Source organism: Rhinolophus sinicus, chromosome 1 (genome assembly GCF_057876585.1).
Source record: "Rhinolophus sinicus isolate RSI-liver-muscle chromosome 1, RSI-T2T, whole genome shotgun sequence".
Lineage (NCBI taxonomy): Eukaryota > Metazoa > Chordata > Mammalia > Chiroptera > Rhinolophidae > Rhinolophus > Rhinolophus sinicus.
Window position 1 is genome coordinate 116,131,656 of NC_142501.1, and position 23,263 is coordinate 116,154,918.

General features: G+C 43.7%; 1 protein-coding gene across 11 annotated transcripts in view; it reads right to left on the reverse strand.

The window, feature by feature from the left end:
- FRMD4A (FERM domain containing 4A) overlaps nt 1-23,263 on the reverse strand; it is a 565,607-nt gene that overhangs the window by 187,040 nt on the left and 355,304 nt on the right. For 9 of the 11 annotated variants that reach the window (XM_019738286.3, XM_019738288.3, XM_074324782.2 and 6 more), the window contains one exon: nt 102-167. In XM_019738286.3, coding sequence (XP_019593845.1) covers nt 102-167 — 66 coding nt within the window. Of the gene's footprint in view, nt 1-101; nt 168-22,195; nt 22,444-23,263 lie in introns of those variants that run through there. The other 2 variants (XM_074324783.2, XM_019738289.3) reach the window with 2 other exon arrangements.

Here is a 23,263-nt window from a genome sequence, read left to right on the forward strand (position 1 = left end):
TTTAAAAACAATTTATATCCTCCCCCATCCCTCAGCTGAATCAAAGTCTAGACAACAATGGTTTCAGAATAAACTTAAAAAGTTGGCCAAAAGCCACTTACCTGTACTAGGAGTTCCAGCTTCCTGTCATCAAGAAGATGTACTTGACATCGACGGCCCTCCGTCATCTGAGAAGAAAGAGAAATGATGGTCACTGAGAGTCGAGCAGCCTGACAGATGGTTAGAGGGTCCCCCAAACTGGACTCTACCAGCACATTCCTCTGGGCAAAATTTCCTCGAGGAGTTGGTGCTATAGAATGCCAAGAAGCGGCAGGATTGGTTCATTCATTCAAAAATATTTATCGAGCACCTCCTATGTGCCAGGCACTATTCTGGGAGCTGAGTGTAGAGCAGCACACAAGACAATGTCCCTGCCCTCATGGAGCTTACATTCTTCTGGGGGAGATGTAAAATAAATTAGCAAATACATAACATAGTATCAGGTGGCGATAAGTGTTATTCATTATTGAGTCACTCTTCAATTCAATAATTTTATCACCATGCCTGTGCGACGGAGTTCAGTATATTGTCTCTGCCACCTCTGGACTTGTCTCATGTACACTGATCACCAGGGAGCAGATGACTAACCACTCCTCTGGCAAGTGCATTTGACTTTTGTTTTAATTGTCTTGTCTCCTCGTTTATGATCAGTACTTTGGACAAGCTCTGCTCATCTCCCTGACCCTGTTTCACACACACAAAAATGAGTGGGCTCGGCCCAGTGGCTGCTGGTGAGTATTCAATAAATGGCTTTCTGGACCAAAAAAAAAAAAAATCTCTTAACCTGTAGCATTTTCTGAATCCCTGGCATCACCCTCAAAGAAAATCCTCTGAAGAACAAGGCTTTTCACAGATGGCAGCTGGCCACCACTCTCACCAAAATTATCTTGCTGTACTCCAAATATCTTGAAATCGTCTGATTTCAAGCTATGGTCACGTCCACACTGAGTATTTCCAACAGATACAACAGACATAAATAACTTGAAGAGTGTAGATGATAACAAGTACAGTAAAATAATTAGGAAGTGATGGATTTTGAGTATGTATTACCTTTGTTTTTAATAAAACTCTGTTTATATAATTAAATTTTAATAATGGTTGTGTCTTATAACTGGCATGCAAAATTCCTGAAAATGTAACACCTAGTATGAACTGGCTCCTACCCACTGTCTGGACTAGAAGATCCATAAGGTTCCTTCCAGCCTCCGTATGTTTAGATGACTCTGTAGCCCTCACTGAAGCCAGCTTCTCTTTCTCCCCAGCTACCAGCCACTTCGTGCAGATGCAGAGGAAGGAGCAGATCCTGGCCTCGCCTCATTGCATGGCCATCAGGGTCCCTTCTCATGAGCCCTTTCTCCAGGAAACATAGAAAGATAGCCTCTGCTTTTCTCGTTCAACAGGACTTACTCTCCAACTACCAATACATCTAGAGCTGTCATGTGCTCCCATGAGAAAATCCTCTGAGTCCTTCCTCTAAAGAAGCCAACCCATCAACCTTCAAAAGTCAGATTTCCCTAATTACGGGATCTGAACCAGAAAGCAGCATGTCCTCCTAGGATGGGGCTAAACAGTGTCTTGAACTGGAGTTATAATAATGACTCAGCAGTACCCAGCTCTCAAAAAAAAAATCATCAAGGAAAGTTTCACATACTCATAAATACTCTAACAGAGGTTGAAATAGAGTAAAAATTGTGGGAAAACTTCAGTGCAAAGGATTTCCATTTTGCACAAATCAGCCAAAGCAGGCAGTTATGGACATGGGAGGGGCCTATGCAAAGTCCTTTTTCACTCTCTGAACTCTTAACTTCCGGTGTTAATTGTCTTAGCACGAAAATGACCTCAAATTCCATTAGAATCCATCAACCTTGCACACAGTAGGCATTGGACTGAGCCAACAGGCTTAATTAAAAAATTCATCAGCTTCAAAAAAAAGTGGGATCACATCAAACTAAAAAGCTTCTGCAGAGCAAAGGAAACCATCCACAAAACGAAAAGGCAACCTACCAGACGGGAGAAAATATTTGCAAATCATGTATCTGATAAGGGATTAACACCCAAAATATTCAAAGAACTCATACACCTCGACAGCAGGAAAAAACAAAACAAAACAAAACAAAAAAACCCCAAACAATCCAATGAAAAAATAGGCTGAGTATCTGAATAGGTGTTTTTCCAAAGAGGATATGCAGATGGCCGACAGGTATGTGAAAAGATGCTCAACATCACTAGTCATCATCAGGGAAATGCAAATCAAAACCACAATGAGCTATCACCTCATACCTGTTAAATGACCATTATGAAAAAATATAAGAAATAACAAGTGTTGACCAGGATATAGAGAAAATGAAACGCTTGTGTGCTGTTGGTGGGAATGTAAATTGGCACAGCCACTATGGAAAGCAGTATGGAGGTTCCTCAAAAAATTAAAAATAGAACTACCTTATGACTCAGCAATTTCACTTCTGGGTATTTATCCAAAGAAGATGAAAACACTAATTCAAAAAGATATATGAACCTATCTACGTTCACTGCAGCATTACCTACACTAGCCAAGACATGGAAGCAACCTAAGTGCCCATTGATGGATGAATGGATAGAGAAGCTGTGGTACATATATACAATGGAATATTACTGAGCCATGGAAAAGAATGAAATCTTGCCATTCGCAACAACATGGAGGGATCTTGAGGGCATTATGCTAAGTGCAATGAGTCAGACTGAGAAAGACATGTACTATATGATCTCACTCATATGTGGAATCTAAAACAAAAAAAGAACTCATAGGTACAGAGAACAGATTGGTGGTTGCCAGAAGTGGTGGTGGACAGGGCAGAGGAAATGGGTAAAGGTGGTCAAAAGGTATAAACTTCCAGTTATAAAACAAATAAGTCCTGGAGTTGTCATGTGCAGCATGGTGACTATAGTTAATAATACTGTATTGTATATTTGAAAGTTGCTAAGAGACTAGATCTTTAAAGTTCTCATCACAAGAGAAAAAATGTCTAACTATGTGTGGTGATGGATGTTAACTACCTATTATAGTGATCACTTCACAATATAGACAAATATCGAATCATTATGTTGTACACCAAACATTAATATGTCAATTATATCTGAAGAAAAAAATAAAAAAATGTTACAAAGCAAATGAATGACTTTGCTAGAAAAAAAATCCACCATCTTCATTTCAGTCATTCTCCTATCTAAGTTCAATAAAAGCTGCTACAATTTTAGATTAGACTAAAATATGTGCTACCAGACCAAAATGGAAAAACAATTCTTTCATCAGTCGACAGCAATGGCATAGGTACTTTGAATAAAATTTCAGATATTGAGCAATTCGGTTCTTTTTAGAAAGAACCTAAAGTCAGTAAGAGTGGAAGTTCTAGGAAGGAAAGTGCTGTAAGCAACCGACACAGCACTTTGAAATTACTTTAAAAACATTTTTCACAAGTTAGAGAAAATTCTCTGAAGGGGCCAGGGGAGAATTTTAAGAAAGAAATGCGCTTGTCCTTTGCATCTTTAAAACAGCAAGTTTTGAGCTTCACTGTAGTGTGAAAGGTTAGGGATATAAACACATTCTTGAGTTTCTTATTCCCATTCTAATAAATTTTATAAAAACAGAAAAATTGGTGTCTGAAAGACATTACTGTATCAAATAAAGTTTTAATCACAGTAATACAAGGTAGTATATCATTTTCTCAAAATATTTCAAAGCATGCCAAGTGTGACGTGACCCTGAGTTCATACCCACGTCTAAGAGTTTACCCTGAGGTTTTCGTTTTCATCTGGAATATAAAATTCTTGTCACATTAACCTCACCTTATCTGCTCAGCACTTGAAGGAATTAACATGCATGGAGATGTTAAAATCTACCCAAGGTCTTCCAAGTTCATGCTTCTCTTTAATAAAGCCCCATAGCTAAGTCCTGGGGAATTTATAAGCACGTTCCCTATTTTAATAGGGAACTTACAAGCTGCCTCCCTTTTTGGCAGTATGTTCCTGAAAAAAAGTCAGCCCAGAAACATGAGTCTAAACAGAAACTCAGCTTTGAATCATCATGTGTTGCAAAGGACAATGTTCTTTGGACAGCAGTGCTGTGGTTTCTCCTCAAAAGGGGGACCCACTTGTTGTGCACTGAAGTAAGATGGGAGTATCCTGTTATCAAGTTCACAAAGGTTTACCATTCTGGGTGTAGACGGAAAAAGAGTGGACATCTGTAGCTTTGTCTGGCTTGCCCGGCATACTGAAATTTCCTTTGGAATACTAACAATTGTAAAATAATACGGCTTTCCTTGTTTTCCTTTTCAGCTTCTCAGGCACAATTGAAGAGCTGGCATCACCCTCAAAGGAAATCCTTTTGGAGAACAAGGCTTCTCGTAGAATTCAGCTACATAGCTGGCTACCACTCTAGCCATAAATCGTCTCATTACAATACAAATCTACATCAAACAGAGGTCTGCCAAGGGTGCTATGAGTCTATAGAACGTATCGAATAGTGTTATTTTGAAAGTGAGATGTCTACCCATTTATCCAACTTTCCTGTGTAGATACACACTGAATCATGAAAACCATGCAGAAACATGGAAATGCATTTATGATACCAGCTTAAGTGAGCAGAGCAGAATACGAAATAATATGCACAGGCAGCCAATACAATTGTGCACATGGACAGGAATTAGGAGGCACAAATAAAACAGTTGATGTGCTAGGGTAGTAGACCTATGGGTGGTTCCCCCTCCCCCACCAAAGATTACTTAACATGTTTTTGTTTGTTTGTTTTTCAGTTAAAAACTGTAAGAAAGAAACTATCTAGAAAAACGAATGACGGTGTTTGAGGTCAGCCATAGGAAATGTAGCTGAGGAGCTTCTTTCTCAGCAAATTTGTTTTAGATGGCCCATGTTTTTAACATATCAAATCAAACTAATTAATTTACAGATGAGAATTACAACTGTCACATAGGTCAGAAATCGGAAGATTGAAAGTCTGACACATTCTCTCCCTGTAAGTGGAATTAATAGGAAGTCAATTGTGAACAGAAGTGGTTCAGGGAACACAGAATCTCAGAGGGGGGATTTATAAATATCTGTGTTTGAGGGCATCCGTCTACAAAAGCCTGATTTATTCCTGATGGTGGAAGGTGCTCCTGTGCAAATGTGACAGGGGAGTCCCCCTTCTGAGGGATTTGCTGAAAAAGTAACTAATTAGCAATGACAACCCCAAGCAGTGGTTTCAGGGTGCTTTACATGGAAAGGTACAGGGTATAGAGCTCAGTCTGTGAAACTACGCTTAATTAAGAATATTTTCTCTTAAACTCAAAACTAAGTAATACCCATGATAATATGTTTCTTTTTTATTTTCTTACTCCTTATCTTTTTATTAAATTTACGGGGGTGACATTGGTTAGTAAAATTATATAGGTTTCAAGCGTACAATTCTATAATACATCATCTATATATTGCATTGTGTGCTCACCACCCGGAATCAGTTCTCCTTCCATCACCATATATTTGACCCCCTTTGCCCTCTTTTACCACCCTCCTCCCCCCTTTCCCTCTGGTAACCACTAAACTATTGTCTGTGTCTATGAGTTTTTGTTTGCGTTGTTCACTTGTTGCTTTCAGTTTTATATCCCATATATGAGTGAAATCATATGGTTTTCGACTTTTCCTGTCTGACTTATTTCACTTAGCATGATAATCATAAGATCCATTCATGTTGTAACAAATGGCAGTATTTCATCTTTTCTTAAGGTTGAGTCATATTCCATTGTACATTGTCACCCTTATCTCTATATGTGTTTTCTCTCTCTCTCCACACACACACACACACACACACACACACACACACACACACACACTTTTTGGATGTCCTCTCTTCCCTTTTTCTTGCCCCTTGCCAAACAATTTATATACTACGGTATATACATGTAGAGAAAGTGCTCTGAAGAAATAACCCTAGTTCCACTGTTGATAACATTTTCATAGAAATCTAATGCAGTTGTGCAAATGACTATAGGGTAACAGATCCTGAACTTGGAAAAAAAAAACACACATGGTTTTTAACAATAAAAACTAAAAAATATTCAATTAACACATGTCACCATTATACTCCTGACATTAATTCATACTGAAACTGTTATGACTGAGACACTGCAGGTGGGGTGAGGGCGGGGGTGTGCATGGGGAGGGGAGCTGCTCCGCGTTCACAGGCCTGCCAAAACGTGTTAACCTAGTTACGCATGCCTACTTATTCACGTCCCTGTGTGTAGTAAGTTACCAAGTTGCGATTCATATTCATTTAGAGACAATACCTTTATGAGACAAAAAGAAATACTAAAGACTCACTAGAATTGTATAAAAGGAAGAATTAACATTTCCAAAACATGCTTTACTTAGGAAGATTATCCAGGCTCCCCCAAACAGCCTATTTGATTTACCATCAAATAGAAAATTCAGATTTCAAAAGCATCCTAGCCAAGGTCCAAACACAGAGCCTTCAGTCTTTCAGCATGCTCTCCCTACGCATGGTTTCCTAAGGCACCAAACGTTAGGAGGCCCGGAAGTATGACAGCAGCACCTCACCGTCTGCCCTCTGACCCAGGGCATTTTATGGCTCAGAAGGAAATTCCAGAGTCGTGACTACAACTTCCGAGTGTGACTCAATGTGGGGGTCACCTCATCACTACACACCCCTCTCTCTACTTCAGTTCCCTCCTCCTCTATGTGAAGGTCCCATGACCCATCTAGGTACCAAAAAGTTGCAAGACCATAAATTCTCAATAATCTGGAGACCATCACATCCAGGAGATGAATGAATGTGCCACATTCACAGCGGCCTCAAGAGACTCAACCCCACAGCAAATGTACAGATAGAAAGGGCTTCAGGCAAGTTAAAATTTGTTTAAAAATATTCATCCATTCGCTGCCCATAAACCAGGCAGAGCAGGGCTCCCCGGGGCCCTGGTCATGTCTGGAGAGGGTGCCTGGAGGCCCCGTCCTTGTTGGCAGCAGTGGTTCCCGGAGTCATTAGCTGGCAATCATCCCCAGGGAGCTGACAGGAGGCGTCCCAAGCCGGCCTATGAATGGAGGTCTGGGAATATCAGTGTGAGCCACGTGGGACAATGCAGAGTGGACAACAACTGCCAGACCGTGTGCACCATAAACGGGAGACACAGGCCTCTGTGATAGCAGAGAGGCCTCACCTTCTTCCCTCAGCAGGGTCAGGGTATTTTTCTTACACATACACTATTCACAGCACAGGTGTCCATGCACACGTCCTTTAAAGGGAGCTGGCTGAGGTATGAACCCCGAAGAAACAAAACATGCAAAGAAGCAGCAAGGACCTCTGTACTCATCTGACATCCCACACTTCTCCTTAAAGAGAGGAAAGGTGAGCGAAAACACCTGGTCTCTGTCACACGGAGTTTTGGCTTCCGTATCTTAGTGACAGAGTGTTTTGGGTGGAATGAAGATGCTTTTTCCAAAGGAAAAGGCAAGTATCTAAACTTTTTTTGGTTTTGATGACAGTACTCGGAATTTTTATAGTAGAAAAGGAGACCTGATGGGTCATTCAGGTGAAATTCAAGGAAAAACAGGCAGCCAATAAAATTGTCCACAGGGACAGGTATTAGGAGGCATAAATAAAATAGCTGATGTGCTCAGGTCATCATATCCTTTTTTTATTTTTTTTTAAAAGGATAAGGTTGACTATGGATCTAAAACAATAGCCTTTGTATGACATGGAGACTTTAAAAGTAAAAATTTGATAACATAGTAAAACTAAATTGAATGAGAAAGTGAAGACTGAGACACCCAAAGAACACAAAGTATGTGCATAGAGATCCCAAAGGAGACCAGATTTCAGAATAGCATATACAATGTGTTAAGGGCACAGTACATTATACGCATTATGTACATAGATGAGGGTGTGTCATAAACTGATAAGGACAGAAGTGGAGAACAGAAGCTGAGGTTTAAAACAAGGAAAGTTAAGGACAATGAAAGATAGGTTCAAAGCAAGAACATAGGAAGATCGAGGAAAGGAATGTTTTCATTGTTTGGTGCCAAGGGATTTTTGTTAAAAGATGAGCCACTGAACTACTCAGTTCCTGTTTTCTTTTAATCTTCTCGACCAAGAAGGGAAATGGCAGGAAAAACTACTGAAAAAATATAAACCAACTGTACCTCTTTCCCCAAAATAAATTCCAGGTGTTTCATAAAATTAAATATTACTGTGTTTCCCTGAAAATGAGACCTAGCCAGACTATCAGCTCTAATGCGTCTTTTGGAGCAAAAATTAATATAAGGCCGGTATTTTACGTTATATTATATATTATATTATATTATATATTATATTATATTATATTATATTATACTATACTATACTATATTATATTATACCCGGGTCTTATATTACAGTAAAATAAGACCAGGTATTATATTAATTTTTGCTCCAAAAGACTCACTAGAGCTGATTGTCCGGCTAGGTCTCACTTTTGGGGAAACACAGTAAAATTAGATAGGCAATAATTTATTAGGTCTTTCTAAGCATAAAAGCAAGGGATGAACCAAAAGGAAAAAAAAATGTAAAGATCTCACTACATTAAAAATAATTTTTTAAATCAAGTAATTATACTCCACAAAGCACTGGAAGCAAAAAGAAAAAAACAAATCCAAATTTGAGGGGAGGACGATAACTATAAGGATGGGTTAATGTGTTAAAGATAAAGTTATTTAATTAGTAGATAATTACAAATTAATTAGAAGACTGCAATGCCCTACAGGAAATAAACAAAACTAAAATGCAAATGGCTGAAAAGTTCCTATCACTTGACTTAGTAGTTTCTCTTCTAGAAAAGAGAGCTATCTATATTTCTCTAGTAATCTAGACAGTAATCTAGTAATCTATTTTAATGAAATAAGAGAAATGGGGCACAGGATTATATGTAATAATGACCACTACAGTGTGTGTTCATTCAACAAGTGTTAATTGTACATTTATTATGTTCCAGGCATTTTATTAGACATAGAATGATGGATATGTTTTTGTTCCCATACCTAAGGAGATTCCACATCCATAAAGGAATTACCCATGTTAACAGGTGAGTACAGTGTAATCCATGTGACAAGACACTATTGGGCAGTGGGGAGTGGGGAGACCCTAACCCACACATGGGGGATTGGTCCATACTTAGGTGAGGGAGTGGTATCTGCAGAACAGAATGTCTGGCAGAGGCATCCTGATGTAAGAAGGCCTGGCATGGGAGAGAACATGGAATGTTCTGGAAACAAGAGCCATGTGGTATAGCTGGAGCACAGAGTGGTTGGTGGGTGAGGAGTAGTGAGAAATACTGCTGGACGAGAGAGCCCTATTTACGGTAACCAGAAGGAGGGGCAACCATATAGCCAATGAGCTGAGGATGGCTAAATCACGGATGAAATAGTAAATAAGTAGTCACTGAACACTGTTCTCAAATGAATTTAATCCTAACTGATGCAGAAATAAGGGGAGTCTGGAAAGAGGGCTCAGTGCCTAAGGAGCTATATATAAGCACTTGGAAAACTAAAGAGATACTAAAACATACTTTCTCAGCATCTGTATGACCTCCCAACGATTTGTAACCAGACACAGAAAGTGTGCTGATCAAATTTACAGTTGACAAACAGGTTTAGATGGTACCTTTACAATTTTTAAATTGGGATCATATTGTGTGTAGTTTTGTATCCTATTTTCAGTTCACAAGCTAGAAACATAGCATCCTGAATAATGGGTTTAAGAGGCCTCCGACACTCTACTGTGGCTAAACCATTTCTGGAAATCTGTGTTTCAAATCAGGACACCGTATTTTATGTAGGACATGAACATTTAAAAAGCTGGAGCAGTGCCAAAGAGGCGTAATCAGACTGGGTAACGATACGGAAGCCAGGTCTTCTCAGGACCAATGGGTAAGTAGCAGAGGCTCTCGTGGTAGGGTGACCCTGTCATCAACTGGCCCTGCCGAAAGACTTTTGGGTGTGAAAAGGGAGCTATCATTGATTCCACGAAGCATGCCCAGGACAGGTGTAAACTGGACTGTCCCGGGCCTGCCTGTGGGCGGGACCTTGCTAATTTGATGATGAAATTGATCATGTAACAAGAAGGAAGAAAAACACTACACTGATGGGCAGAAATGGAATCAGTTCCAGAAGACACATCTGGCTTCAAAAGAAGTGAGAACTTTCAAACAAGTAACATTGTTCAAAATGGAATGAACGGGGTTCCCTCATCATCATTGCAAGTGTTGAGGACGGGGCCACAAGATTGTTAGCTTGGGCTGTGGCAGAAGGGATCACTGAACCCTGGGAGAAGATGGGACAAACACACCCTAAGGTACGAGCCATGGACATTTGTGCACACCTATGGATAAGAATTCCAAGAACATGCATTCATTCTAATAACGCATGTATGTACTGATGATGTTTCTTGTTACAATATTATATGTAGTTTCATGAAACAAATATTCACATCATCCATTTACTGCTTCAGAAAGCTCTTCAAAAAATAGCACTACAGACTGGTAGGCACAAGCATAGTATCCTACTTTTCTCCTACCAACTTCCTTTGTATAAATGCGCAATCAAATGTCCTCTATTTAAAATATGATGCTGTGTGGAATGGCTACACGTGTCTGTTGCTGGTTTGGAATTCATGTATTTTATAACAAAGAATCTCCATGACGTTTTCTTGGTAACATGAATATTTGCCTGTTTGGCTCCAATGTCTAATTCAATCTGCGGTTTTAAATTAAAATAAAAAAATTTTTTTTGCTTATGCTGGGATGAGACAACACTATTTACAACGATGGGTCTTATTAAGCAATAGGTTATTACATTTTTACTGCAAATATTTTGTTGACATTAAAATAATATATATGTGAGTGAAACAGAATGGCATGACCATCATAACAGGCACTTTATAAATATTTTTACATGAATTAATAAATATATGTTCAAACAACATATATCCTTATGCAGCAGTTCAAGGGCAATTACGAAACATAGATGCTTTGCAACTTAATTTGCATTCAATGAGATATGTTGTCATTTGCCCGTTCTATACAAACGTACCCCCAAGCCCAGGCTCAGAAACACATGCGTTCTCTGTAGTTTATATTATCCACACGACCACATGTCAAATGAGCAGAATTGACATTGACCTGCCATCGGTGAGAGCTGGCGCATCCTGCCATAGAGATATGAGTCTGGGAATGGGTTTTCCTTCCCGTAAACAACACTTTTTGTGTACCACCATAATCAAGCTCTCCATTACCCCTGGAAATGTGGGGTGATGGAGCTGCACAGAACAGTATTCTAGACCATCTGCAAGCTGTTGGAATTCCATCCTTAGGGCTTGGGTGACTTTTGAAGCACAGTGGGAGAACGGCCACCTACGAAAGTGGGATGGCCGTCCAGTCCACCTGCTTTCACAGAACCTGCACGGGGCATGAAGCAGACACTCCTGTCCTACGTGCCTAAATCCAGGGCCCAGGGCCCAGATGCCAAGTTGTGCAGGTTTGGAGGGAAGCACTCCAGCCCAAAAGCTGACCCTTGTGAGACTCATGCTCACATCAGACCAAATTTCCAGTGACATCACAGCAGAGCAGACCCAAGGAATGTGGGTCCCCCCATTAGGTGGTCCCTGCTCTAGCATGCGCCCCTCCCCCACCAGGTATCCCCATAAAAGGTGCGGGGAGAGCTTGGGAGGATGCAGTGTGTCCGTTAGGGACGGTTTCACAGCTATCTTTGCTGTGTATATGGAGCAGGCAGTCTGGGCTGCGGTTGGCCGCCTGCATCTTTACATGACCAAGTTCTCTGGGAAGGACACTGCTGGAGCCTCAGTGGCAGGGTTTCTCCCGCTTGCAGGACAGGCGCTGGCAGCTCCCTCCCTCCATTCACCTTGTCCGAGGCTTTGACACTGGCCAGCTGCCTGTGAGCCACCCCAGAAACCTCCTAGAGACCTATTCCTGGCACTCGTGATGTTATTGTCCCAGAGCCATGCTCAGAACAAGTTTCCAAAGCTGATGCATTTGTCTCCCCAAACATTTAAAGATGGGGGGGGGGCAGGGCATGAGGCTGGGAGAGGAAGGGAAATGGGGAAGGGTGGGAAGGGGAAGAGAGAGGATTCTGAAACAAAAGAAGGGCTCCCCTCCTTTCACCCCATTCTCAGTGGTGAAAATGCTGTCACCAGAAGTCATGCAGTACCTTCCAACACAATGGCCATTGCAAATAGAGTTCTACGAAGACCCAGGGTGCATATCATTATGAGCAGCTACAGCAATGAACATGTTAGGTTGTATCTGTCAGTCAAATCAAAAATTCTAATTGGACACAGAACAATTTCCCAAAGCTTTCAGAAGAGGGAATTACTGGGCTGACTACACATAATGAAAATGGGTGAAATTGAGCCTACTATTTGGGGTTCCTTGAAAGAAGGAACCAGGGATATGTTTTTGCCTGTGCCTGAACTGATTAACAGATAGCAGGGTCCCTGAGCTTTCCTCTTTCCTGACGGAATCACTAATGCTGGTGTCCAAGGGTTTACATGTGTCATTGCAAACCCTTTGGGGAACAAACTCGAGTGTGTTTTCAGCATATGCTTCAGAAAAGACCTAGAAAGAAGTTTGTGATTAGATCACTACATAGGGAAAGCCAAACGTTTAAATCAGAACAAAGATGCGAGGCAGGGATAGTAATTACATTTTATATCTTTCATAGTGTCTGCCTGGAGCTTTAAACACAAGAGTCTCGGTCAATGTGATTGACTGAAGGTATGGAGTTACAATTCTTGATTTGGGGGATGGCTTCCCAGGTGTAGACGGATGTCAAAACTTATCAAACTGTACACTTTAAATACGTGCAGCTTATTGTATATCAATGATACATCAATAAATTCATTTAAAACACGAGTTAGAGATATTGCTTTCCCGTATCAAAAAAGAGATAGGCCATCAGTTTGTGCAACAGCACATCTCAACAGGGTTTTCCACATTTCAAGGAATTACTTCATTTTTTCTATCTTACATTCTTTTTATTTGCAGTGTGGTGCTTATGATTTTTTCTCAGGTGTTGTCATGTTCAGGACTAGGCCCTGGGACTTGGTCACCTCCAGGTGGCTGAGGCCCACTGTGTGTCTCTGTTGGGACTTTTCCCTTTCCCAGGCTTGTGTGCGATTGTATATGAACTGCCCACTCGGCATCTCCATCTGGATGGCTGTTAAACACCTAACAGTCTGCACGTCCCAAACAGAACTCCTAATTTGTCTTCTCTCCCAAACCACCTCTACCCCCCGCTTTCCCCTCTCAAGTAATGGCAATTTTCCATCACCAAACTTTGGGCTTCTCTCTTCATCTCACCTCCCACATCCCAGAAAATCTTGGTGGTTCTCTCTTACAATACCCAGAGCCTGAACACTTCTCGTCATCATCACTTCATCACTTTCTGGATTCTTACAACAGCCACTCAACTGCTGCCCCTGCTGTCACCTGTGCCCTTGCAGTCTCATCCCCACATGGCACCCTAACCATCCCTGTGCAGCCCAAGTGTGATCAGGGCGCTCCCTCACCCACGCTCTCCAACAGGCACGTCTTCCCAGGGCAGAGTCTTCAAGGCCCCACGGATTCCCACCTCTGCACCCCCGTCACTCCGTCTGCCCTTCCACGCTCTTCTCCTTGCTGTGCCCTACATGTCCCTCTTCTGCCTCAGGGCCTTTGGCGAGCTCTTTCCTCTGCCTGGAGTGTTCTCCCCCAGAAACACACAGCTCGCTTCTTCACACCCTTCAAAGCTTTGCCCAAATATCACCTCCTCATAATGTCGCGTCCGACTCCTGTATGTAAAGCAGCAACGTGGCCATACTTCCCATCCACTGCTTTACTGTTCGTCATAGCAATTGCCACCTTTTAGGACAAGATATAATTTACTGATTTATAATGTGTATTGCCTGCCTCTTCCTCTTAGAATACAAATTCCCTGAGGGCAAGAATTTGTGTCAGTTTTGTTCACTGACACATTCCTGGGACATAGGGGTATATCAACAAGTGTGTGTTGACTGACTGACTGACTAAATGAATGAATAAATGAATCAATCAATCATCAAATTGTGGTAGTCAGACACTTTCTGCCATTTTGCCAGCAGGGGTTTGCAAGGCTAACCACCATATAAAGGATAGCTAGGACACACCATCCTTATTCTCTTCTCTTTGACACAGAAATATGCAGCGAGAGATGCCTGAAATAATTACTCATTTATATTTTGAGCACCTACCAAATGAAAGACATACTGTTAGATGCTGTGGGATCAGAGATAAAGAAAACATGGTCCTGCCCTTAGAAAGCTATGAGGGGGAGAAGACATGTATACAGGTCGTTCCAATTTTCGAGACTGAACAGGAGCAGGCGTCTGGAGAGGACGCTCTGGGAGAATAAAGCAGGGAGACTGGCTCTGTTCGGATGAAGAGGAGGAGGTAACACTGGAGCTGGAATTAAGGAGTGAGCAGGGGTGGCCCATAGAGAGGGGACAGAGGGGCCTCTGAAAAGGAAGGATGAGTGTTTGCAAGAGGCTGAAGTCCAGGAAAGGACTTGGAGAAAGGTGCGCGCGCACGCGCGTGTGTGTGTGTGTGTGTGTGTGTGTGTGTGAGAGAGCGAGACAGCGAGAGAGCGAGAGAGGCTGCTGGTAAAGGGATACATTGTGATGACTGTATAATAACCCAGGAAAGAAAGAGGAGTCCCTGAATTGGGATGGTGGCTGTGGGCACCTCACCCCAAAAGAATTCGGGAAGGAAACATGAACAAGGCATTAGAGGAATGTATTGTAAAAGGCCAGAAGAGTCAAATACCAGCAATGGAGCAAAGAGGAAGAGTGAGGCAGAGGAGTGGTGAGTCACTTATCATAGGACAATGAGTTTTAAGTGGCAGAAGGAAGAGGAAGAGGAGTAATAAAAAAAAACCACGGGTGGAACTAGCGACAAGGAAGGGAGACGGGAGAGCATTTGCTCACCCAGCATACTCTCAGACACAGGTTCCCTTGGGGAGCTGTATGTAGGGAAAAGGATAAATCGCCAAACAAGGAGTCAACCATTTCAAGGCCAGTGTGCCGGGCCACCTCCGGCAGTGGGGTTCTGGTGAGAAGGGGGGCAATAATGCCGCGTGTGGGTCCCATCCTCCCCTTGTCGTCACAGGGACAGCCTGTGCTAACACGGGCACCTCACTCCCACATTTCTGAAGTACAAACAAGCAACCATGCTCACCTATTGACTGTTTTTCTATGTCCAATATAAAACCAAAAGCCATAGTATAAAACTTAACAGTTGATGGATTTTTTTCCGCTGGGTTTTGTGAGTTCCCTAGGAGTATGGTCAGCTCGACTGGCAAGAAGAGAAGAAGAATCTAGCTATATAAGAAACAAAGGACTGTGGCTTTGGACTTAATTCTCCAAGTACTTCAACATCTTTCCAACTTGGAAGTTGTAAGATCTCTGTGTCTAAATAGCACAAAATCGCTATTGACTAAGTTACAACCTTAGGAGCAGGATGGCAGACAGACCAAATTGTGGTGGGCAACAGAAACCGTATTTTCCACAGTAAAGAAAGAAGGAACCACAAACAAATATCAGCTTATAATTTCTCCCTAGGACGACAGACACACTCCACCCTGTCAAGGCAAACGATGCCCATATGCTGTCCCTGAGGCGTCACCTAAAATACACCCTTGTCCTGGATGTGGCCATAATGTTCTATAAATACATTTTCTGTTTTTATATTTGTTTAGTGCTCTGATTCTGCTGCCTGTGTGTGCCTGTTGAATCCGTCTCCAGAGGACGGACCATCTATCATTCTGATTCATTTTAGTTAACAGCTAGAAGGTTATGAAGGGCATACATTTTTGATAAGTATTAGGCAAAGTGGCTACAAGGAAACTCTCTCAGTATTTTTGCAGTGGTCAGGTAATGGGTGCGATGGTAAAAAAAAAAAACTCCCACAAGCATCCAGTACACTCGGGTTCTAGGCTTATTTCTGCCATTAATGCGCCACACTCATTACTTGAGTGAAATATAAGTAAGAAAATAGGAGTTGAAAATCTTCCTACTTAATGGTAATAAATGAAAATCTATACTTTCAAACTTGGAAAGAGCTAAGGGTCATTCCCCTAAATGCTACTTTCTCTTTGTGTAATTCATTTCAGTATTGTAGGCGAGGAGGTACCATTTCTTTGGGTGGTACCTCCACTTCCATGGCGACTGGCTTCTTCCACACTAGTGTGTTCCCAGGTAGCATGTTGGCCTCCCAGGGCATAAGTCAGTCAAAGGGGGGTGGGGTGGGGGGGGCAGAATTCAAAGACAAATTTCTTATTCTAAAAGCATCTCCCATATTTTTTAGTGTTAGGTGCTTCACAAATATGGCCCTTCTGAATGTAACTTTCTTCTAAATAAGAAAACTGGGGCTCAGAGAGATTCAGTAGTTCACCCAAGGCCTCATAACTAGTAAGGGGCACAGCTAGAAATCAAACCCAGGCTCGATGATGCCACAGCTCCATTCTCTCCGCCATGCCAGGCTGCATCACAGAAAGCCTTGTCTTGTCTTGGCACTGCACCCAAGACCCTGGAGAGGTCCCTGGACATCTGCAAGCATCTCCACATTTGCAAAAATGATCTATTGATCTGCCTGTCATTTGTAAGACTCCCCCTATCTGAAATGTTCGACTTCACCGATAACCCCTAGAATCATCTGTGTGCGGTCCATAGACTGCACGGCACATCTGCTGTGACTTCAGCCCTTGCCTCTGCTATACTTGAGGTCTCTGCTCTCCTGCCAAGACCTGCAGGCTACATCTGTGCTACTGGTCACTCTGTAGTTACTCTGTTACAAAACACTCAACCATCCCAATAAAAGGGAATTGAGAAGGCAGAACACTGCCCTCCATTGTGTTCAGCTCCGATCTGGTTCTTGTCCTCACCACCCTCCCCCTTTTTCTGCTCTCTCACTCTCTCTGAGCAACAGAGAAAGAAATGTCTAATATTTATTGGGGGTAGCCAGTGGGTGCAGAGAAACGGGTAAGCCAGCAGCGCATCCCTCGGCTCAGTTTGTAGGTGTATCGCCCAGCCCAGGTGGCTCTGCACTCTTTGGTTTCCTAGTTTGGATTCATCACATCTGTAATACTTGTTCACACGCATGTGGTGAGAGCATAACTGTGCATTTTATGGTTATGAATGGCACAGCCTGGCAACTCTCCGATTATTATTTCCATTCGCTGTCATGCATTATCAATTTAATTCCCCATTACACGCCATTTTTTTTTCATGCATTCCTCATCCAGTAAGGACAAAGAGAGGCAAGAGCCTTGCAAAGAAGACTCATCACCAGAACAACAGACTGGTTCTGAAGGGAACTGTGGGGTGACAGCCTCATGTTGCGCATTTGAAGTGAAACAGCTCTGGGCTCATTTGAAGTGAAAATTATTGGGAACAGGTTTAGTATTTTGCATTAGTATCAAGACTTCTGGCCTCAAGGTTGGCAAGGTGATGCTAACTGTGAAAAAGGGGCCATAGCACAGCGTGGACTAGGAAAAGGTCAGACACTTTAGACCACTGGGATTTCCAGGTTTCTAAAGGCGCCTAAGTATATCCATGTTGGAAAGTGGTATGAGAGAGTCACTCAGTGCTTTACTTATTCAAATAGGATCTATCGGGGGCGTCCGTCATGGGCACAGGGTTCAATGTCCTATGGGGAGAACTGAGAGAACAGCAAATACGCAAGAACCCTGGATTGGCTAATAATTGCTAATAAGACCGGAGCAATGAGGTACACGTGAACATAGTCAGAGTTTGGGAAGGCTGGGGGGGAGGGGCGGGTACAAATATTCTCGACCCTGGACAACTAGCTCTTCCTGTGATGCACCATGGAATCATCAGAGCTCCAATTTTAAAACAACAACAACACAACCCAATCCAGAAACCACCACAGAGAGAGATCTGGCTTTCTAACCAGCTATATCCCACACGCTACATGTCTGAATTGGAGTGGGCTCTGCTTGGACGTTTGCAGAGGGGTCCTCATTCAGTTCAAACGGAGGCCACCAGCTTACTGCTTCTTGATTATTTGGTAGTAATAAGGCCACTGAACCGAACCAGGACCCTCATATTCCTTCCAACAATCACGGCCTTTATGCTTAGCCGCAATTTCCATCTTCAAAGAGAAAAGCATTTCTGTTTTGGGGGAAAATACCTCATTCCCACTGATCCAATTAAGAATTGAACACACACACTCATTAGCACCCAAAAGAAACATGAACACAATTCACAAAACAGCTCTGATCATCTTCTGAGAAAGACATAATGACAGATATTTTTAGGATAAGGCTACTAGTGGTGGAACAGACAGCCTCACATGTAAGGGTGTGTCTAAATTATTCCTTATAAGAGAAAGACATGCTGATCCCAGAGGAAGGGTGGCAGCTGAAGGATTTAAAGAACCGAAAGGAAACTGCTGTGGAGGGAATTTTGGATAAGCCGGATTTATGCTGATTCGGAAAACTTCTGACAGAAGAGAGTGGTGCAACCAGCAGGCCTTGTGTGCAATGGTGACCCTGAAGCCCAGTGTTCCAGGAGCTGCTGGACCAGCTCTTGAGATTAAACAACCTTGTTTCCACAGAAATGAAACCCACTACCAAGGTACTTCAGTCTGGTTATGGCCGGAAGGAATACCACAAGGTAAAAGACTCAAATCTTACCCTTCCCCAACAGGTTCAATTTTTAGTGGCCTCTTTTCCCAGATTCTTTCTGTCTTTGACTTTGCTAATTGGAAGAAAAATTCAAGTGTCTTACATTGCCTACACAGAGGATGGAATGATCCCTTCTCTTGCTTTTCTCACTCTAACTCCTGCCTTTTAGGAAACATTCAATATCTTCTTTTCAGAGAGCCATGGCCGGCAAAGAATCAGAGAGGGCAAGGGGGAGTGAATGGTGAATGGATAGTGTCCTGGGACGTCACAGGGAAGGTGGGCCTGAGCTGCTGCCTATCCAGGTAAAGTAGTTCTTCTTTTTCTCCTCCTTTAGCTCAAGAAGAATATCGTTTTTATAATTTAGGTTGAATAATCACTGGAAGAGCTTTATCGCATGGCCATCCTCCTATGAGATCTCAGAAATCATTTCTGATTGAGATGCTGGAATGTTCCACAACGAATACACCTAAATTGAGCATTCCTGCCCCAAATTTTATTGACACATTAGGTGATGTCCAGAAAACAAAAGTTATGAATTAACGTCATCGGTGAAGCCAGACTTACACACTCTTGATAGTGTGTAGAGTTCGGTTTAAAATAACTTCATTAGCTATTTAACTGTCATTATGTCTAGCTCTCATTTTGACATGTTTAAATGGAAATTCTCCAGAAGCCATACCGTGCTTTTTTAAAAACGAAGTATTCATGTATGCAAAAGTATCTAAAGCTTTGAAAGTGCCCTCTCATCTTTTCAGTCCTTTAGTTTGTCAGACTACGTGCAACTCTTGTAACAGATAAGTCTATGGCACATGAATGGAACTATAAGTAGTTCACACACACACATAACACACCAGCATCAATAATGTAACCACAAGTGGTATATTTTTGGAGTAAAGTCAGTAATGATCTTCCTTGGAGGTCTCACTCCACCCTACACTCACTAAAAGACCCAGGTAGCCCGACAGGTTCCTCCAATACAGTATTTCCCGGAACTTTCCTTCTCATCACTGCCTTTCCCATCACAAACCGGCCACACATTTTTCATCAGCTCATCAGGGTTGACTCAAGAGCTCTTCCCTTCACAACTCTGGTGTAGTCACTATTCCACTGAGCTTTTTCCAAGTTCCAGGACCCAAGCAAGGACTCATCGTTGACTTTGCCTTTGACCTCAGATTGTCACTTTGCTGTTACGATCAAATGGAGCACCGTACGCCTCTGGGATGCAGTTCTCATGGATTATGAAATCAGCAACTCACTGAACCTCGAGGGGTCTCAGTTTCCCCAACAACGAGATCATGCTAATGGCACTAGCCACCTGCCAGGCTATCAGGGGACTTGACAGCAATGTCTACGAATTACACAGAGGCCCTATGCCATAAATAATAAGTCTTATTAATGAAATTAATTCAAGATAAGCACCAACAAGAATAGGGCCATAGCAGCAGCAAATCACACTTGGTCAGAACAAAGGACGGAGAGCGTTTTATGATCCTCATTTCTATTCACACGGTTCCCCTTTAATACAAAAATAGTTTAGTGGTTTTTATTTTTTTCTCTAAAGGATTACTTCTAGCCACACAACTTTGCACATTAGGCATTACTTCATTCCAAGTTATCGGAAGCAACATTCTATTCATTGACACATAGTGTTGATGTCAAAGGATGTCGAAATATTGCTTCCAATTACACGAATTGTAGCTATTTAATTTTTCAGGACCAAAAGGATTCTAAGCTATTTGCCTCAGCACCCTTATTCCTGTTGTGCCTTAAATAACCCCAAATTTCTTTTGCGCCGGACTGGATCCCTCAGCCAACCGAAATGGCTCATCCCTGACACTCTAGATGGCAAGAGACAAGTGACACTTTGAGGATCAAAATCAGATTTCTGCTGATCTGAAGGTCTTCTCTTCTGGCCCTGTCCAGGTCAGACGCCAATAAAATGGGGCCAAAAGCTATGAATGAACTTGAAGCAGTTTGAAGAAACAAAACAATGAACTGTGTCCTCCCGTGCCCCTGCCAAACCCCACTTTGTTGCACACTTTAAAGAGAGCACACATAACTAAGTTGTATGTGTGTAAAGAATAGATTTCTGCATCCAGCTCCTGAGGTACTTTCCCCAGGGTCAGCGGTGGCTTCCCTGGGTGAAGTCAGAAGTTGGCTCCTGGCTCTCTGGTGCTTTCCCATAAGTCACAGTCATGCTTTTGGAAAGGACACGATTTAACGGATGCTGAGGTGTGTGGGGGCTGATGAGCAGCTGTTCAAAACTCAGTCAGGTGAACGTAGAGCAAGTGAGCCAGGCCAGGGGTCTAAATACAACCAAGGCCACTCCAAAATTGAGTAGCCTGTCACCTTTGAACCGCTCAGATTTAGCAAGTGCCTGTCTTAGGTGTTCTGAGAATCCCTGCCATCAGAAGCTGCTAGGATTCAAAATGAAAGAAGCCAGAACAGCAGCGGCAGCCTGTGTTGGGCTGTTCCATTCAGAGGGGAGAGACAGCCTCATGCATTCACGGTGGGGTCAAGGAGTCCTTTTACCGCACTGGATCGCCTTTCTCAGCGAGCAGGACTTCCGGGGGGCCTGGCGTGGCTGCATTTTTCATCAACTCATTCAGAACGAGTACGTCTATTAAGAAGCCACCGCCAATGCTATTTATTAGCACAGACACCCTTTGGAAATTCCGCAGAATTTGCTTGAATCTACTGAGCAGTTATTCTGCTAACAAGGCATGGTGAGAAAGGCACCCGGTTCTTGATTACACACCAGCAGCCCCCCACAGCTTTCAAAGTATAGGACTGGCTCATCTTTTCTCAACGCAGTATGTACCGAACGTGTGGGCAGCTGCCTGCAATACGGTAGCGTTGCGTGGGGTCATTTTTAAATGACCAGGTACTAAAAGGGGTTCCCTCCTCTCCTCCTCCTCCTCCCTTTTCTCTCTGCATCAAACTTGCTGCAGCCATTTGGAATGTACAGAGCAGTCCATTTTAGCAGTCCCCGGCAGCCAACCATCAGCTGCCTGCCTCCCTCCCGGCACCCTCGTCTGAATTTGCTCCCTCCTGCACCCAAGAACAAGATTCCCCTGTCATTTCCATAAAAATGGATGTTTAAAAAAAAAATTCCAGCTACAGCAGTGTCCTTTCCTTTCTCTCAGGGTAAATTCAGAGTTCGGTGCCAAAGGAAAGTGTATGTGGGGGAGGACGGCGGTTGCAGAAGGGAGTACAGTGTGGGCCGCACGTGGGGTATGCATTAGAAAGAAATGTCACAACCGCGACATTAAATACTCTACGTCCTCCGGGAAGAAGTGTCATGTCCCTTTCGCCACCAGCCCCGCATTTAAAAAAGGACACAGAAGTGTTGCCTAGTCAATCGTCTCCCTGAGATCCCGGCTGGGAAACAAAGACACATTACCTTTTATTTGTTGCGCGTCCCAGGGAGCCGAGGAACTTCACGTTTGCAGCGGCCGATCCACAGAAACCCGCGTCCCATTCGCCCCGGGAGCGCAGGCCCGTGGCCTACCCGGCGGCATCCGCGCCCGGCGCCCCCGCCTCCTCCTCCGCGGCGCCCACAGCCGCCCCGCCGGTCCCTCCGCCCCCGCTCCGGCGCTGGCCCTCCGTCAGCCCATCGCCCGCTCGCGCCTCTCCCGCCGAGCCTGGCCCCGCGCCAGGGCGCCCCGCCGCCGGCCCGCCCCTCGCCCGCCGCGCCCGGCCCGCCGCATGGTGCGGGCGCCCTCCGCGCCTCCGCCCCTCGGGCCCCGCCACGCCCCCCGCGCGCACGGAGCGCGCTCCTCCGCCACCGCCAGTCGGAGCCGCGGGGTCGTGCGCCAGCCGGCTTCCCGCGGGTCCCACAGGGTCCCCAGCCGCCGCTCGCGGACAACAATGAGCGCCCCCGCCCGCGCGCGGCCTGCGGTAAAGCCAGGGAGCCCCGGTCGCCCGGAGCTGGCCACGCACATGCAGTCGGGACAAAGTTAGGTCCTGAAGGAGGCCGCGGAGCGGGAGAGGCTGTGCGGGAGGGAGAGACGGGAATCTGAAACGGACGACCCCCCCCCCCCCCCCCCAACCCCAACAAAACCCACCCTGTGAAGCGGGAAAGAGGCGACTTTGGCTGGACTTGGCTGAAGGGGCAGCTCTTCTCCTGCGATCTAGTCCAGTTTTCTTGAATTTTAATCTCCCCTCAATTCTTTGGGAATGGAGATTCCTTGGAGATAACCTACTAGTCGTGGGGCTATTGTCAAGGATTCGCACCAATTACTGGAGAAAGGAGATTTCCATTTCCAGACACCCGGGGGAAGAACACGGGCTGACATGTTCTCCTTCCAAAAAAAAAAGAGAAACAAACTCGGAGACTATCCCTACCAAGAACAATAACTCGATTCACATGGCATGTCTAAATGTTTATTGCTTCAGGAGCTCAATTTGCCCAACACACATTTTTTCCCCCCCATGAATTGTCAAAACACCATTGATAAAATAAAGGGAG